Genomic DNA, 17,709 nt, shown 5'->3' on the forward strand with positions numbered 1-17,709 from the left:
TTTAGTTGTTGATACAGTTAGGGTGACTTCGGGAGGTGCAGTGGCTCTTCTGAATGTGACCTGCAGCCACTCAGTGAATCTCATTTCTGAGTTTGGGGGGAAAAAAGGTATAAAAGCCTTGTTAGGAACTTTTTTCCTCTTCTCTGTGTTCCTTAATTTTTCCACTTGTAGGCTTTGCTTGGAGTGGAGTAGTGAGCACTGCAGAATGAGCAGACCCCAGCTAATGCGGCAAGCAAGAGGGAAATAATTCTTTTTTGGGAACCCAGTTGCAGACCCTGACTCAATGTTTGTGACCCACAAATCAGCAAGTTTCAAAACACTTAATGTAAATAACGACAAATTTATATTGGAAGCTCTGTTTTTCCACTGTATGACCCATTGCACCTTTTGGAGCATCTGAATCAAAGGTGACTCGAGAAGAATTTTCAAGTCTTGGTTTTCATGAATTGGCAGCTCTGAGAACTCCATGCATTTGAAGATATGCCGTGTCATCCTTTGGGATATATGTACACAGAGAGATGTATCTGAGAACTACATACACAGAGAAAAATGTTTTTCTTATGAAAACATAGAAGTTTTTTTCCAAACTTCAGAAAAAACTTACATATAAAAGTAACAGATATGTAGGATGGGAGAATGGGAAAAGCACTCTGTCACTGAAGGAATGTAGTTGTCCAGGGACTTTTTGAAGGTCCTGCTATTGTTTCCCTGTGAATCTCTGATATTTTTCAGATAACACCTGCTATACTGGTTCAGAAGTCCTGAAATGTAAATATAGATAGCTGGCATCACAGCCGTGTTTATTAAAAAAAAAAAGCCTGTTCTTCTTAAGTCCCAATATCTTTGTGAAGGTGATGGTGCCTTGGTGCTGTGTGTGCCTTAAATATTAGAGAATGTGAGAGAACTGACCAAACAGATATGAATATAATTTATAATTTCCCTGTCAGTGATTTTTGCTAGTCTAATCTCTTGTGTTAGATTAAATTTTTATTTGAAGTTGAAGGTAGTTTGTGATGTTCCTGCTGTAAAATTAGGAATGACTGTATTATCCAATGTCAAGTCCTCATACTCTTTCAAGAGCAATGAGACAGTTCCCATATATACTTAACCAAGTCTCCTTATTTATAATTTCCCATGGTTTTGTACACCCTGGCTTTCATTAGATTATAGCAACTTTGCTCCTATTTTCTTTGTAACACTGATTTATTTTCCATATATGTTCAAGCAAATTTTAAAAAAGGATACAGTGGAAGAGCTGTTTGATCAAGGGCTCACAGATTAGACCTGGATGGAGTGGGAGATTGCAGATGAACAGCAGCAGCTTGGTATCTTGTAGCACCAGACTGATAGAGGAAAAGCTATTTCAGGTTTAGTCAGTCAGTGATTGTTTTCTTCAATATGAACAGTAAGTAAATGACATGGGTTTTTTGGCCTGGAGAAAAACAGCTGGTAGTATGTGAAAAAGATCTGTAAAACATAAATGTAGAGAAAGTACGAATAGGGAATGACTCCTCACTGTTTCTCATAGGATGGGAGCCAGAGAGAAAGTGTGTTGGGACAGACATGAGGACACACTTCTGTTGTGCGTTGAAGTCAGAACACATCACCACTGGGGCTTGTGGGCATGGAGTGGAGTTTGTCACTCAATAATGAGAAAAATGATTGGAAGATAAATCCTCCCAGGTTGTCTGATTGCTGAGAAGTCCCCAGTGGCTTGGACATCTTGGAGATGCAGAAAGCAGAGAGAGATTACTATGCAGGTACAGCTATGTGCCTCCCTGCACTTACACTCTGCTATAGATGTTTGCCATTGGCATGTCAGTCAGTGGTGGGTTGGAAGAACCTTTTGTTTGACAATGGATATTATTTATTTTAGTAAACTGCCTGGTAGTTAAGCAACCACTACCAGAAATCTCTGAGGGTTCCCTGTAATGGAGGGACTGTTGGAGAGACAGCAGGAGATGAATGGGCCACGAATGAGGAACAACTACTTTGCTCTCAAGTTAAGGTGTCCCCGGTTTTGAATTGTAGTCCTCTGCAACCTCAGCAGCCTCTGAAATTTCTGGAAAATCATAAAGGAGTTCTTCTGAATTCCAAGCTGTGTACAGCTCACCGCTTTTCCTTAGATTGGTAGTCTTTGGTTTTTCATATTTCATTTCAGATAAATGCTGTCTCTTGTGATCTCTTGCTTGCAAGTTCAGCTTTTTTGTAGGTTTGGAGGGGCTGAGCAGTTCATCAGGATTTAACTGTATAGTTTTTTTGAAAATACACCCTTAGTTCTGCCAGTGATCCTTGCAGGCTGCTCTTGTCATTGAGTTTTGGATAGTGTTTATTTTTTTACCTCGTTTTGATGCTGATCATAGGTAGGATATGTTTAAATTGGGCTCCATCTTTGGTGGACTGAACTTATCTATTAAACTACAAGACAGGGCATGATTGTTGCTACACTTTGTATATACAGAGAACTTTGTATATACAGAGTTGATGAATTGGAATCAAATTTAGGAAATGAGGGAAGATAATATATCCTTTTACTGAAATATGTTTTTCCTTTTGTGTAATAGATTGGCTTGCCCAAGAGTATCTTCATGTAGCATGAACATGCAGCCTTTTTAGGCTACAGGCAAAGCAACTGACCTTTGTACCCAAAGAGGCTTCTATCAGTGATGTAATTGATCAGATAAAAATATTTTCTGATCATAACCGCTTTTTCTTTAGTCCTGGCAACACAGAGGCTTTTTAAGCTCAGAAGTCTTATTTGACATTTGTGAACATGGCTTCACTTCTGCATTACAGTTGCCTGGTGCTCTTTCTGGTGGGTATGTACAGTTGTTTGCATCAAAATGTTTCAGATTCTTATATTTGTAGGAAACCAACATATGAACAGATGTATAAGTAAAGGGTACTTTAATATGTCTTATGACACATTCTGAAATCTCTTGGTGGTCCATTTTAGTAAAAGCTGTATGTCCACTCTCTGTAGTCTGGAAAGCTGTATGGAAAAGTGAATTGGACTCATGGTTTCTTACTAGTCAAAATGATGTTTTGGAACTGTGTAGAAGAGCAGACTCTCTATAGTATGAGCTCTTTCTCTATTTCCTTGGGGAAATAAGACTATCTGAAGTGTTGTGATGGAGCTGGAGAAGAGAACTGCCTTTGGAGAGGGAAGAAGGAAATAAAGTGAAAGGGTAGCATGTGATTTGGATCTACATCCTACATCAGTCTCAGTGCAGCTGTTATGAAGATATGGCAGTGTTTTTACCACCTTGACTGGTGACAAAAGAGTGAGGAGGATGCTCCCTTTTTCCTTGTTAAAAGCTGGCATCTTCACAAGTACTGTGCTTCTAGCACTTGTGTGCCTGTATTAATCTGAAACACGATGGAAGAAAATATGTTTTGGATCTCCTGCATTGTTCTAAATATGTCGAGCTTGGAAAAGAGCAATGTCTGCCAAGTCCAGTGCTTGTTATGTTCTTGAACAAGATACATAGCTTGTTTACTTGCAAGGTGAACAGTCCTGCATAAGAAGAAGCTGTTTGAGGTGTGTGTGTGCTTCAGTTATTTCTGCTCTGCTTAGAATTTCCTTTGTACCACTGGTTTTTTTCTTGGTTAGTTTTCTGCATTCCCTGCCTTACTGAGTGAATCTTCGTCATGTTTCATTTTTGCTTGAAAGCATATTTCTCATTTATTTGGTTATTTAGTACTATGTTTGGCAAGGACTTTATGTGAAAGAGTATACTTCATGTGTTTCAAAGCTTGAAGGCAGAGTTTTACATCTGGACAGCAAAATTATGCTCTTTGGACACTGGATTTCTGTAATACACAGCTTGAGGAGTTACTTAGCAGAGTTAGTTAACTTCTCCCATAGAATGTGTCACATTTTGGATGGTTCATTTTTGGGTTAGGAGATGATCACAGAGAATTTCAGGAGCTCACCATCAGCTGAAATGGTTGGTTTAGCTTTTCACAGTAGGAAAAACATGGAGGCTGTTTTCAGTTTACATTCACAGTAATTCTTGGGCCTTATTTGATTGTTTCAGAGAGGTGAAAAGAACACCTAAATTGTTTATTCACATGTTTATATGGCTTGTCACCACAGTATCCAAGGTGCTATGATTTCCATGTGAAGCCTTGGCCTTTCTCCTGATACTTTTTACATTCTCCTCCCCCAAGCAGTAGATCTACCGCTTCATTTTAATGCACAGTGCTGTGGTGAGAAATACTCTGCATCTGCAGAGGGACAAGGAAATCGCCTTTCCTTATACTGTTTGCTGGGTGGCTTATTTGCAGGCAGGATTTTTATGTGGCACCTCCTGTTGGAAGAGCAGGACATCAGAATGCCAGCTTGAAATTGCCGTTCATACATGTGAATTGGCTAATTCTGACATGTAGGTAGTTAAGAAATTATTACAGTCAGAGGAGTCATGACCTCAACTTTTCATCATCTCCATTGGCTTGTGCCCCAGTTTGGAAGTGAAGGAGGCATAGGAAGTTTTAATTGTACCTGTGTGATTTATCCTCAGTCAGCTCTTTAATTTCTTCTGGCTGTCTGAGGTTTCCGACACGCTGTAAATTTCTCCAACTTTTTCATTATCTGCAATTTCTTTATGACTCATGAATCGGAGTGGAGAGAGAGTGTGGATTTACAGCAGAGATAAACATGTCCATAAAGTCTGTATCTGTGTCAGTAATTGTACTGCTGTCAGTGACTGTCCTGTTTTACAGGTCTCTCTTGGGAGAGGAACACGCTTTGCTACCAGTGTCAGAGAAGTGTTCACTTTGATTTGCATTAACGTGCCAGGAGATTAGGTTGTGATGGTGAGGATGGAAATTGAGTTTGGACCAGGGCTGCTATTGTTTTTTCTAAATAAATGGGTGTGTATTTGAGTTGTCCTCTGTGTGCAAGAAAAAAAAAAAAAGGAGGCAGGTTCAGGTTATTCTTAAATATAAAATCAGAGAGAGTATACTGATGATATCAGATGTGATTCTACCCATATGCATAAATGGTGCATTCTTACCATAAAACAAATGCTGTGTCTATCTAACTGTCATATATGGAAAGAAATACTGCATGGATCCTTAGGGTGTTCTCTGCTGGTAAAGTAGAATGAATATTTCTGTAAGTGTCAAGAAATTTCTGCATCTTTGCCTTGTTCTTACCTTACTCTTAGGGAAAGATGCTATGGTGGACATTGATGGTGAGTACTAATGCATCACCATAGTCTCCAGGCACTGATTATTCTGATTGCTGCAGAAGGAGGTGTATATTTGAGAAGTTTGAGAAAAGGAAAAAATATCTCTAAAATTCTCACATATGTGTTAGAAGTTCAAACTTCAACAGTTTCTCTGTGCTTGTATTTTCTGTTTGATGCCTGTTGAAGATACTTGTCTATGTGGAATCTTCTTTTGTTAAATTCTACAGTTTGGGTTGGATTTTTTTTGTCTGTAACTTAATTTTTTTCATAATAAGGTAATTATTTTACCACGTAATTATTTCCAAATATCCAAAGTGACTGTAAAACCCCAATGTCCATTATGTCTGGTATTCATTGAGACTCCCAAATGCAGCTGATTGCATTTTTCTAATTCTGATGAACACCTCTTACCAAAGGGAGATTATCATAAACAATGTAAACTCTGTGATTGGGTAGATAGCTTTAAAATGTGGTTAGGTATAGAAGTGTTAGAAATGCTAAATTAGCACTTATCATTGCATGGTTAATTCCAGAGCCTGAAGTTAGAAGTACAACAGGGAGTTTTTCCAGTGGTAGACAGGGTCCCATCTAGCTCTGTTAGCTGGGTTTCCAAAGCTGTGTATACAAGGATCACATGCTGAGTGGCCCAAAAGCTGGCAGGTAACTGCTGTTGAAGTGAGTGATGCTCAATGCAACAGCTAAATTCTAAATAAAAGCTGAGTTGACAAGATGCTTTTTACCTGATCTTTATTGAAATGTGGTTTTTTTCCTTTTTTCTTCTTCTCCTCCTCACCTTTTCTGTGTGCCCATACCTAGTTTGTGAATCTGATTTTGTTAAAACAAAGGTTGCCTCTGAAAGGTACTTCAGCCAGGATGTATTACTTGCTTTATTAAAACAAGACAAAAACAACACCTCTGCCTCCACCAGAAAGAAACCTAGGACAACAAATACCAACAAACAAGAACAACAAAATAAAAGTACCAATGAAAAACCATTTCCTGTACCCTGGTATTGATGTCTAAGAATGTCTCTTCTGAAAGTCCCCTTTGTCTCCTATAGTTTGTTCAACAGTAGGAAGAAATTCTGTGATGGTTTGATCCTTTCTGGAAAAGACTTTTTGAATTTATGTTGATAGAGTGAAGGTTGATCTAGATACTTGCTGTGGTTAAGAAAAGGGAGCCTCTTCCTTGTTAGTGGGGAAGAAGAGAAAGAAATCTGATTAATCTGAAAATAAACTGACCAAAAACTGCTCTGAAGACTGAAATCAGTCATCTGATTCATCACCATTAACTTCTGCAGGATTTTTGTTATGCTACTCAAAGCACTGATTTGTGCTTTGCAAAGACATCTGGAATATGAGCACTGGTTAGTCGAGTGGTGGAACACACGGTGCAGTCGCCAGTTCTGCATTCTCTGTTCTTGGAGGTTTTCCAGACCTGACTCAATAGAGCTTTAAGCAGCATGATCTCACCTCATAATCGACCCTAACTTGACCAGGAGACCTCCTGAGCCCTTGTAACCCCCATCATGCAGTGACTCCACCTTTCTGTGATGTACGATCTCCTTCTAGAACTGGAAGTGCATTTGAAGCCTGCATTCCCCACAGCACCAAACAGTTCAGCTTAGGAGCTTCAGGCAGGGGCAGCTTTGTGATCTGCCTCTATGGGAGCAGCTGATTAGGAACAGGAAACCTAAGAATTGCTGTGTCACAGTGATGTTTTTTAGGCTTTGGGGGGATGATAAATGGACTTTCAAATACTTCCATTGACAGAGCTGATTACAAGTCTGTGCAGTGTGGGCTGCAGAGCCCATTTTTGTGCATAGGGAGATACAGTCCATTCAGTACAATTCTTCATGCAGAATAGGAGAATGGTCCTCAGCATAGACAGAGGTTCTTGTGTGTCTTGGCTGAAATGAACAGTGAAACCATCCTCATCTGTTTAAACCAGTAGAGGGTCAATGGGGTTTGACTGAAGAGCTTTTAGCCACAAAAGTAAAGGAATGGACTGTCACATTAAAGCATTTCTACCTGCCACATGCTTGGCACAGAAAGAAACATGACTACAAACAAAATGTTCTTACATTATACTGTCAGAAACCTATTTTTTGCTACTCTCATTCTGACAGGATAACTTGTAGACTACTGTCAGTGGAGAAATTGAGGATGGAGAAAAGTTTGATCAAGCATAAGGTTATGTGCATTTTTCCATTATCATTTAAAAACACAAAAATGCCAAACAAATCTCAGGAGTCATTCTAGCAGGGACTCTCGAACCTTTACAACTGGTCTGTATTTATTATTTAAACGTCTTTTACTGTCTAAGTCTTAATTCAGTAAGACTTTTTACTTCTTCCATGTTACTAGAACATTTACTCTGCATTTACAGATATTGGAAAGATTATTCCTGTGGCATCTCTGTCTGAAAAGTTTTCTGGTAAATTTTGGCTTCTGGCAGGAGTGAAGAGAAAATTTTCTTCCACGGCATGGGTTACTGGACCTATTTGCAGAGCAGCAGCTGATCCTAGTGAAAAATCTTGCTAGAGTGTGACTTTGGAGACTTGGCTCAGTTTCTGGTACTACCCTTCTTCTGCTTAGTTTATTTGTCTGCCTTGTTACATGCCTCTTACTATCTCCCCAACTGTAAGGTAGAGTTAATGTTAACTTGGTTTTGTAAGGCATTGAAAAATCAATGAGTTTTAAAAAACAGCATATAAAGCATTTATTGTTAAGTATCCTTTGCTGTGTGCTGCTTTTTGTTGTTTCTCCCTGCTTGCTGCTATTATATGCCACGGGAAGGTATTATTAGACTATTGTGTCGGTCATCAGAAGTAAAATGAGAATATGATAATAAAACAGATCCCAGTATCAAGTGCTTTTCAGCCTGGGACCCAAGCAGGGTAGCTAAGAGAAGCAAGGCTGTTCTCAGTTATTTGCAGACATTATATATCTAAAAGGATTTCTATTTGCAAGCAGCATGAAGGTTAGAAATTTATTTTGTATCCATGCTAATGCCAGAGCTTATTTACCAGTTTCATTTGCTATATTCCTCTTAAGTTTTCTTAATTTTGTATCTAGTGATACTGCATACAAAGCTATGAGAAAATTTGCCAAGCATTTTGTCACTTTATTGTGTGATTTTCAGTCGTTCTGAGCATGAAGTCTTCTGTAAGATCAATAGTGAACTTGCCACCTTGCCTCTTGCATCTGCAGTAAATGCAGCTTTGAACATCCCTGTCTTTACAATGCTGCTAGACCAAGTCTGATAGTATCTGTCTCTTATTGCTTCATTAACTTGTGAGCATTAGAACAAGATAAAAATGCCCTAAAGCCTCTTATCTGATGATTGTTGTAACCTTCTGAGTGCCATTAGTTTAAGTTTGCAATCAAATGCTTCCCCTGAGTATAAGGAGCACTGATTAAACCTGAAGTGTCCCCAGAGGCTTTTACAGCTGCCATGGGGGCAGTGGCTGCCCCTGTCCAAAAGGAGGAGGGGGCTGCAGGTCCCAGTGGGGGGGACACTCTGCAGACACGCACGTGGCTGCCCCAGCTGTTCTGCTTTGCCTAATGAATTGTTTTACAAGGAGAGGCTGGAGATTGTCATCACAAGCTGCCTTCCCCAGGGGCTGAAGGCAGCCTGATAATGACTAATGTTAGTGATAGTAATTGAAGTGTGATGGCTCTCCAGGGACTTCACACATGCAGAGCTGTCAGGCACTTGTGGCTGCTACAGTCCCACGAATACCTCAGAAATGCTTTTTAATTGCTTGACTTTCATAACTAGTTCCCATACATCTCCTGCTGAAATACACCTTTTAAGAGGATAAGGAAAAGCAGCTGAGGACTCTGCTAGGACCCTTGGTGTACAATGTACTTACTGTCCTGACATGTTTCCAGTAAGGATGGCTGGGTGTTCTTGCTCCCTTAGTCTTGGTGTGGACCTACTTGGTGTCTGCACAGGCATGTGCAACAGATTACACCTGAATGCACCATTCCTTTTATGTTTAAGCCTTAGCTTTTTGATGCACAAAGATTGTACTTGATTCCCAAAGAAGACAATACCTTTATTTAACAATATCAAAGGATTGCTGCTGTTAATAGTATGGAAGCAGTGACAGCTATTTGCATTTTCTTAGGCATTGAGAACTGAATGTAAGATAAAATAAAAATCTTGTAAAAACATAGCATATTCATGTGTCCTAATATGACTGGAGTTTATGGCCAAGAGATTTTGGGAGTTTAGGGCAGAGGAATAACCGATTTATGTAAAACAAAGGGATTTTTGTTCTGAAAATATTCTCATTTAGAAGTGCATTGTTGAATATAGCAGTGGGCCTGAGATAAAAATAGCCCCAGGTTCCTAACACGAATTTGTCAGGGTGCTGAGATGTTTTGAATTGCCTCTGTCTCTACAGGAGGGTTTTGCTGTGGCTTTTTGACTTCTAGCTGGAGATCAAAAAAGGAAGCTTGATGCTATTGCCAGCAGACTAGACATACTACCTCTTCTTATCATATTCATTGCAAGTTTGTTCTTCACCTCCCCGCTCCAGTGAAGTGTTGGCTCTTAGAAATTTATTTTGGTAATAAAACATTACTTTATACTTGCCCATGAAAGCATGTTTGAAGGCTGTTTGTGGATTCTTTAGTGTCCAAGAGATTGTTGTTCCCTAAGCACACTGCAAACTCATATCATAATTAAGTCTGATGAATTAATGTGCAGAAAGTTAAGCTCATAACTTTAAGTGGTTAACTTAGGCTCTTAAAATGTGGACCCAAACCTGTGGTTGGTGTGCTGTAATTTGGTTGTCAGTCCCAAAATTGTATGCTTCAATGGGTTTTGGTTCTGAGAAAATGGGTGAATTTATTCTTGCTATTTTTGGTCACAATGAGGAGATAATAAAGTTGTGCTTACTGCTTTTTATAGTTGTCTTGACAGTAAAGCTAAAAGATATAGTTCAGTTATTTTCTTGCAGTTTATCTTAAAATTTGTACTGTAATTGTGGAGGTGGGAATAGGAAACTCCATGCTGTGTAAGAGATTTTCAGTTTGTAATTTAGTTCTACTGATTGGTTGCTGCAGCAGAAGCACGAGTGGAGGTAATTGAAAGATATCTAATAACTGATTAGGTAGATTTCATTTATGTGTTGTTTTGAGTACTGTTTTAGTGAAAGCTTGTTCACTTTGTTATAATAATTCAGCAGAATATATTTTCTGTGTAGAAATTATTTTATATTGATAGGGCATTTTCATATGGAGAGCTTTTTGTGCTATGAGGAATATATCCACATATTGTTTAAACTTCACAAAGTGACAATTGTTTTGGTGTCACTATGCACTGTCATGTAAAATTTTGCTTTTCAGGTATTTGGTGATTTTTTACAAACATGTATTATATATAAGTATATCTAAGTCCTTGCATGACTTCCCCAAATCTATTATTACATTTTAAAGTTTTCCAAGTTTACTGGCAATACAATAAATATTAGTCCCATATTATTCAAATTAAAATGTGGCTTTTGTTTTCTCACAACAAAACAAAAGGGGTTTGAGCTCTGTTCTGCTGAACCAGGTAAAATTGGGTTTGGTGGAGGGGAATCCGTGAAGAGCCCAGGTGTTGTATTAAGCAGCATTGGTGCCCTTCTCCTGGAGGGTTGCTGAACTGTTATCCCATGGTAGCTCTAGAGGGCTCTCTGCTGTTGGAAATGTCACATTTCTAATGACTTATATGACAAAGGTCTTAATAACCTGTTGGTCGTTAAGGAACTCATAACACTTTTTTTGCAAATGCTAACCTCATTGTCATCAGCAAAATATAGCATATGCAATTAGAATCTAATTTTCTCCAGTGTCAATTAAAGGGTCTCATTTTTATTCTGAACTGTGTTGTACTCTGCCTGTAAATGTCTGTCACTTAAGTTACAGCATTTAAGTAGTGGAGGAAGTAATTTTTGTGTATGCAGTTTGTGACGTTCCCTGTTAAGTCAGTAAGAGTATGATGTTGCTGGCACTGACTGTGCAAGAAAGGGAGAAGATGATCGTTTCAGGCTTTATTGTAATCATGGAGTTTGTTACTGTAGTAGCCTTAAAAGTATATGGGCATTGTTTCAGGAGAATTGGAAATGAACATATAAGATGGAGGACAGGATGAAAGTATGAAGAATAATTTTCAGCTGAGTAATAGGTGCTTGTTCTCAAGTTCTATCAAGGCATTAGAAAGGAAGGACTGCCTTCTGGTAATACTTCTGGTTGTTTTAAAACCCTTTGGGTGTTATATAGGGACATGAATTCCAGTTCTGCTTGGTGGGTGGGCAGTGGCATGCTGGGTTTGACTGGGTATCTATATCAGACTTGGTTGCATTAAAATGGACTTGAAACTGGTGAATTTGAAAATCAGTCAAGCAGTTAAAGATTGTAATGTTGTGTTCTCTGTTGTAATAGTAAATTCTATGTAGGGCTTTTTTCTGTATATGTGCCAGTGCTACGTTGCTTTCACTCAGTTGTGTTTTGAAAGCAGTGAAAACTAGAAATAACTGGGAGTAACATCTGTGAAAACTACAAGACTAGAAATAACATCTGTCTAGACTAGAAATAACTGCAACATGATTGCAGCTTACATTTTGCAGCACCTTTGGGCATCATGGGTTGGATGTCTGTTATGGACAGTGCTGCAGTGTTCTGCATGATAAGGAGCTTACATATTTTGAGGGAGTGAAAATAACGTTGAGTTTGATGCTCAGTGAGCTTCCCAGTGGAAACATGCATGAGTGTCCTATTTTACCTGCTCTGTGGTGAGTTCTATCTTGTGTATTCTGAAAAGCCCTTGTTTAAAATCACCCTGGTGAATTTACTGCTGAAGGGGGAAAAGGTGAAGTATGGATAGACTCAGGAAAGGAAGAGGTTGTTTTATTTTCATTGGTAGCATTTGCAGTTCCCCAAGCAATGAGGGCTGTAGAAACTGGCTGATGAGAGCCACAACTTGATTAGATGTTTGGGTCTGTTGTAAAATCCTGTGGTGTCTGCCTCTTGTGCCAGCCTGAAAATCCTCCTTATACAGTGAGGAAATGTATTGAGAAATCTTCCATGTAAATTCTGTGTCTCTTTCCTTCTTCTTGGAACTACATTTCATAGTAGGAAAAATACACTGAATCACCCTTATTTGCGGAAAACACAAACTAATAACAAGTAAGCTAATGATTACTTTTTCAGGCAGTAAAAAGATACTTCTTCCAGGATTCGTTTCCCCATGCCATCCTTGACTTCAAACACCTGCAACATACAAGTTCTGGTTGTAGATGAATTCAAACACTTAGTCCTCCTAGCATTTTTGATGTATTTATTGCATGTACTACATCTTTTCATGTCTCACCACTGTAATTTGAGAAGAAATAATATATTTTATATTTAAGGTTATGGGTTGTACTAGTTTGGTTGAAGCGGAGATTTTGTATGTTTTAATGCACTACTGCAATTTTTGTGTAATGGAATCTTAAATTAAAACCTTTTGTGTAGCTATTGAGCTTGCGCTTGTAAATTCAGAGGATATATGCGTAGCTAGTTTTAAACTACACAAGGTTTGGAATGTTTTTTGAAATATATTTTCAAGTAATTGTGATTGAGCTGAAATATCTTTTGTGAGATACAGTATTGTGGAGTGGCATCTGCATCCTCTTTATGCTTTGACTTGTTAATTTTGAATACTTTTGTAGTCAGTTAATAGCGTGATCAGAATACTGAAGTTGCTAAACAAAATGTCTCAGTGTCTCAGAATTGGGGTTAACATAAATGCTCTCAATATGTTTAAACATGCCTCTATCTGTATTTCATATAACACTGTATATTGTTAAATCCTGTCAGTTTTGAGATCTAAGTATTTTAGGAAAGAATTAATTAAAAATACCCTTTTGGCTACTGCATCTGTGTGAGAGACATCCACCTCCTTCAGAGCATTTGAAAATGCAATCCCTATATTTATATAAATATTAAAAATATATATATAAATATAAATACAATCCCTATATTTATATAAATACTGTGTTTATCTATGTTTACTTCCTTGTAGAGCTATTCAGGAAAGTGACTAAAGGCAGAGGGATACATATTGAAAGTTACTTAGTACAAATGTGTATTGAGAAGTAAAAGGAACTAAACATTTTCTGTAGACTTCCATTCCTAGTTGTTTTCTGATTAAGTAGCTATGGTGGGTAAAATTCAGGTGCATATGAATTTTGGAGATCACTACACAGCTGACAGGGATAAAAAGGGTTTTTCACCAGTGGTAGCCTTGAACCTTCAAAGGCCCGTGTATATAAGCTATATGTTATATGAAGCTGTATTCTAACTACCTTAAGGTGTATCCAGTGCATGGGTAAGTCTTTTCAGTTCAAGGTCTGCTTTTTACTGAGTACTCCATACCTCTTTATAAAAAATAGAAAAATTACTTTTTAAACGTTTTTAGCCATTTTCACTTTTTGATAATCAGCACCATCCAAACTTTCTGTGTCCGAGTTTGAATGTATTGTAGTGGTGTTCCATTTTAAAACCAGTTTATTGAAATTATTATAGCAGAAATAATGTAAAGGTTGTAAGAGTATGCAGTTTTCAAAAAGCTGAACTTTATGTGTAAATGCATGTATTAATGTTACCTGGCAGTTGTTTTCAGCACTGATCCAAATGTTTCCTTCAAACTTTTGAAAATGTGTCTTTTTTTCTTTATTATTTTGATCTAATTTTGTTGCACTGATGCCTCTGTTTAGTGAACTTTTTCCAGCCATTCCACACACTGAGCCATCAGTGGATAGTAATTCTCTAGCTGCAATGGGTGGCAATGCCTGCTCTCTGAAGAGCTGGCTTGTGGATCCTTGTCTGAGGTTCTGGTCTAAATCTCTTGATCGTGCTGGGGTCACCAAGTGCATTTACCAGGCTGAAGTCCTCAGTGCCCAGGTTGCCTGGTGCTTCACTGTTAGAACTCAGTGTGCCAGACCCATGGCATCCCTGTCTTTCATGAATGGAATTCAAAAAGACACTTATATTTCCATAAATAAATTAGGAATTCAGTGGCTTCTTCCGGCTAATCAGGGCAGGCTGATAAACCTTGCTAGCTGTTTAATAAATGAATTGTGACTGATTACCTATTAATATGGACGCCTCAGGAATTCACCCTGGGGGAAGCAGAGCAGTGAAATAGAGAGGGGCATGGCCCCCTGGGAAATCAGGGCTTCATGTTTGCAGCTTAAATATCTCTGTGAAGTATCAATAAGGAGGTAATTGAATTTTGAACACAAACATGAGCGCCGGATGGATGAAGGAAAGGGGGGCCCTGATCATCTCTTCATGCCCCTTCATACTCCCCTCCCCTTCCCCTTAGAGACCACTCTAGTGAAGATAGATGCTAAATCCATTAAATAAAGATTAGACTGTGTCGTGGTAGAAAATGGCAGCTTAGCTAGATCCCTGGGCAAATTGGGACCTTTAAGCAATACAGAAAATTAAAATATACATTTTTAACAAGTGTGCTGTCGACACAGTAATAATGACTCTGTGGCTTGTGGGGTTTGCTCACCTTTCAGATCTGCTTTTGTTTGGTTATATCACTTGCTCTTGCTTTGAAACCAGCCTTCTTGGTCTCTCTGAAGCAGAGAAGACTTATGGGAAGGAAGGTTATTTTCCCACCTTGCTTTCTGTCTTTGGCACTTTTTATTGGCTCTTATGCTAATAATAGTATAGAAGATCAGTACTGCTGTATTTGAATATGGAAATAATTAACTTTGGCTCTGACACACTCAGTTGGCTGTGCTGAAAAGTAGTTGGAAATAGTCTGGAGGAAGCATGGAGATGCAAATGTGATCAAACGTTTTATTTCCTAAGCACACTTCTTTATTTTTTATTTACTCCAGATCAATTTCTCTGAATTCTACTCTTATGGGGAAAATTAGTATAGGCGTGTACACTGTAAGAGGTCAGTGTTCTTTTTTGTCACACAGTGAATTGTAGAAACACAGCTGAAGTGGCATTCACAGGGTGAGTCTTTCTTTGTAACACTGTGCTAGACATAGGACACAACCAGGCCTTCTTCACAGTCTCACATAGCCTATTGTCTGTTGCAGAAAGTCAACAGATCTTCTTGGGTTTTGCAGGCAGAACCTCATCTGCCTGCACAAGTAGAGGACCAACTGCCATACTGGAGAGATTGCTCCTCCTACTTTAGCTAACTAAAATCATCATTTTACGGAACAAAGTCCAAAATTGTTTCTATTTAATGATATGGATGGAACAAGGAATGAGCCTAAACCAGTGTTTTCCTAGAGATAACTGCTGTTCCTTCCATCTAGATTTTTTTTCTTTAGATAGTTTTGAAAATGGAAAGAGAAAAAAAAAGGTTTTATGCTTTGCTGAATATCTCAGTTTAAGACAAGTTGGGAGGAAATCCCAACACACTGAATTACAGTTGCCTGAGACAATAATAACCTGGGGACTTCAGTCTGTACTGTCACAACATCTCCCTGACAACACCACTTCCCTTTTTTCAGACTCCTCTCAAGTATTAGCAGTTGAGCCCAGAAAACCCTTGATGCTGCATCCTCAGCTTTAACTGCTAAGAAGTGAACTCAGCATCTTCATTTTTTGTTGAAGAAGAAGAAGAATAGTAAATATTATTAAGTATAAAAAAGTATTAACACACACATGTCATTCCAGAGACATTAGTGAGTGTACTGGGAATGTTTTGCCTTCTATTAACTTACAGCTGCATTCAGACATGGTTTCCTATTTGTTTTCCAAACTCTCATCTGCTTCCACATCCTAGCAGTTTCCTCACTTGTCTTTTGTGACAGGTGTTTTGCATTGGGAATGTCTGTATTCTTTCATCCAGCCATGCTTCTAGGAAGAAAAAAACCTCTGTAAGCTGGCTTAGCCTCCAAGATTCTCTTTCATGGTGTTGACACCAAACTGAAAATGAACAGATACCACCCCCTTAGCTAAATTGCAGTAATTGATTGTATCTGTGCTGGAGCCTGTCTCAATTGAAGAAGCCAGATCTCAAGCCTCCCTTGGTAAGGGGAGATTACACCACTGGATTTACTTTCAGCCAAGCATGTCGATCATGGACTTATTTTTTGGGACTTCCTGGCCTTTGTTCTCCTTGCAAGGGGACAGTTCCTTTCCTGGACCCCACCCCTCTCTCTCCAATCAGTCTGCTATTTATAACAAATCTAGTTTCCTTTAACCTTCGCTGGCTTCTTTCAAAGAAGCCACCTGTACCTGGACAGCCTGTGCCCTTTTATTTCTTATGCTACAGTCATTCCTTAGCCTTATTGTCTCACCTGTCTCCCTGCCTATTTTAGAGATCTTTCTGCCCTCTTCTTCCTGCTTGTACACTTAGACTAATTTTCTAGCTCAGGAGTCTTCCTTCCTTTGTATACCCCAAATTTAAAAGGAGACTCTTGCTAATTTGTTCTGTAGCTTCTTCTGAAGGCAGGCATGTGCCAGGAACCTCACAAGCTTATGGCTTTCCATATTAAGGCACTTAGTGATGCAACATTTTAATTAAATTAACCAGAATTCGTAAATTGTAGATAGACAGATTTTCCAGATCATCTCAATATGAGCTTTTAGAGTGATCAACACTCTGCTGGTGTTTAATCCATCAGACTGCCATATGGAGTGTTGAAGAGTAGAATATCTGTTTATTAACAATTGTTGTTTTTTTCACATCAGCAAGTACAATTTTTGTGTTTGAGGACCTAGGCGTGCAATCTGTTCCTGCATCTCCTACATGAGTTATATCAACCTCATGCCAGACCTCGTTTCATGCCAATCCCTCTTTTTTTTTACTCAATTTAGGTGATCCAGTAGACTGTCTAAATGGCATAATAGAGCAAGAGGGTCATTCTACCAGAGTCTTCAGAAGTTCTTTGGTTACACTATCACAGGGGGAATGTGTTCAGATTTATGTGCTTTATGAGAAATTGCAGATATCCATATTGTCAGTGATTTCTGTGAACAGTTGAGACACATTTAGTGGAGGTTTGCAATTTGATTGATCATAATATGTCATAATTCACAAAAGTCAGAAAACTGTTCAAGTTCAAGCCAACATTTGACTCACTCTGAATTAATAAATACCTGTTCTCAAATCCTGGGATAGCTGATGTTGGACTACTCTAGGAATAGAATTTACTCATCTCTTTAGAGCAGTTGTCTCTTCCATTTTGTTGTGAAATACAAGTCTGTTTCTACTCATTTAGCTGAGTGAATGCTTTCCATTGTTGGTCTTTCCAATGGGAAAAATACTCTTCACGCAAGAGAAAAAAACCTTCTAGTGTTGTGACATTTTCACTGCTCTTCTCAGAAAGAAGTATTAGCTCTTCCAGAATGGGAGATAAGATTAGTACAGTGCAGGAATATGTTTTGCAGCACAGGCATAAGGCTCTTCTCATCATATTTTAAGATATTTTTCTCTGTAAGAACACCCTGAATGCTCAGCTGGGGTAAAATGCAGTCATTTTTATACATTCAAA

General features: G+C 38.6%; 1 protein-coding gene across 3 annotated transcripts in view; it reads left to right on the forward strand.

Annotated features, from left to right (window-relative positions):
• Positions 1 to 17,709, forward strand: part of LIN52 (lin-52 DREAM MuvB core complex component) — a 61,016-nt gene that overhangs the window by 5,286 nt on the left and 38,021 nt on the right. Inside the window, exon 6 of one of the 3 annotated variants that reach the window (XM_063398978.1) lies at positions 172 to 10,678. The exons of the other annotated variants lie outside the window; for them this stretch is intronic. Coding sequence (XP_063255048.1) covers positions 172 to 209 — 38 coding nt within the window. The 3' untranslated portion in view covers positions 210 to 10,678. Of the gene's footprint in view, positions 1 to 171; positions 10,679 to 17,709 lie in introns of those variants that run through there. 3 annotated transcript variants of the gene reach the window in all.

This window comes from Prinia subflava, chromosome 5, assembly GCF_021018805.1.
Source record: "Prinia subflava isolate CZ2003 ecotype Zambia chromosome 5, Cam_Psub_1.2, whole genome shotgun sequence".
Taxonomy (NCBI): domain Eukaryota; kingdom Metazoa; phylum Chordata; class Aves; order Passeriformes; family Cisticolidae; genus Prinia; species Prinia subflava.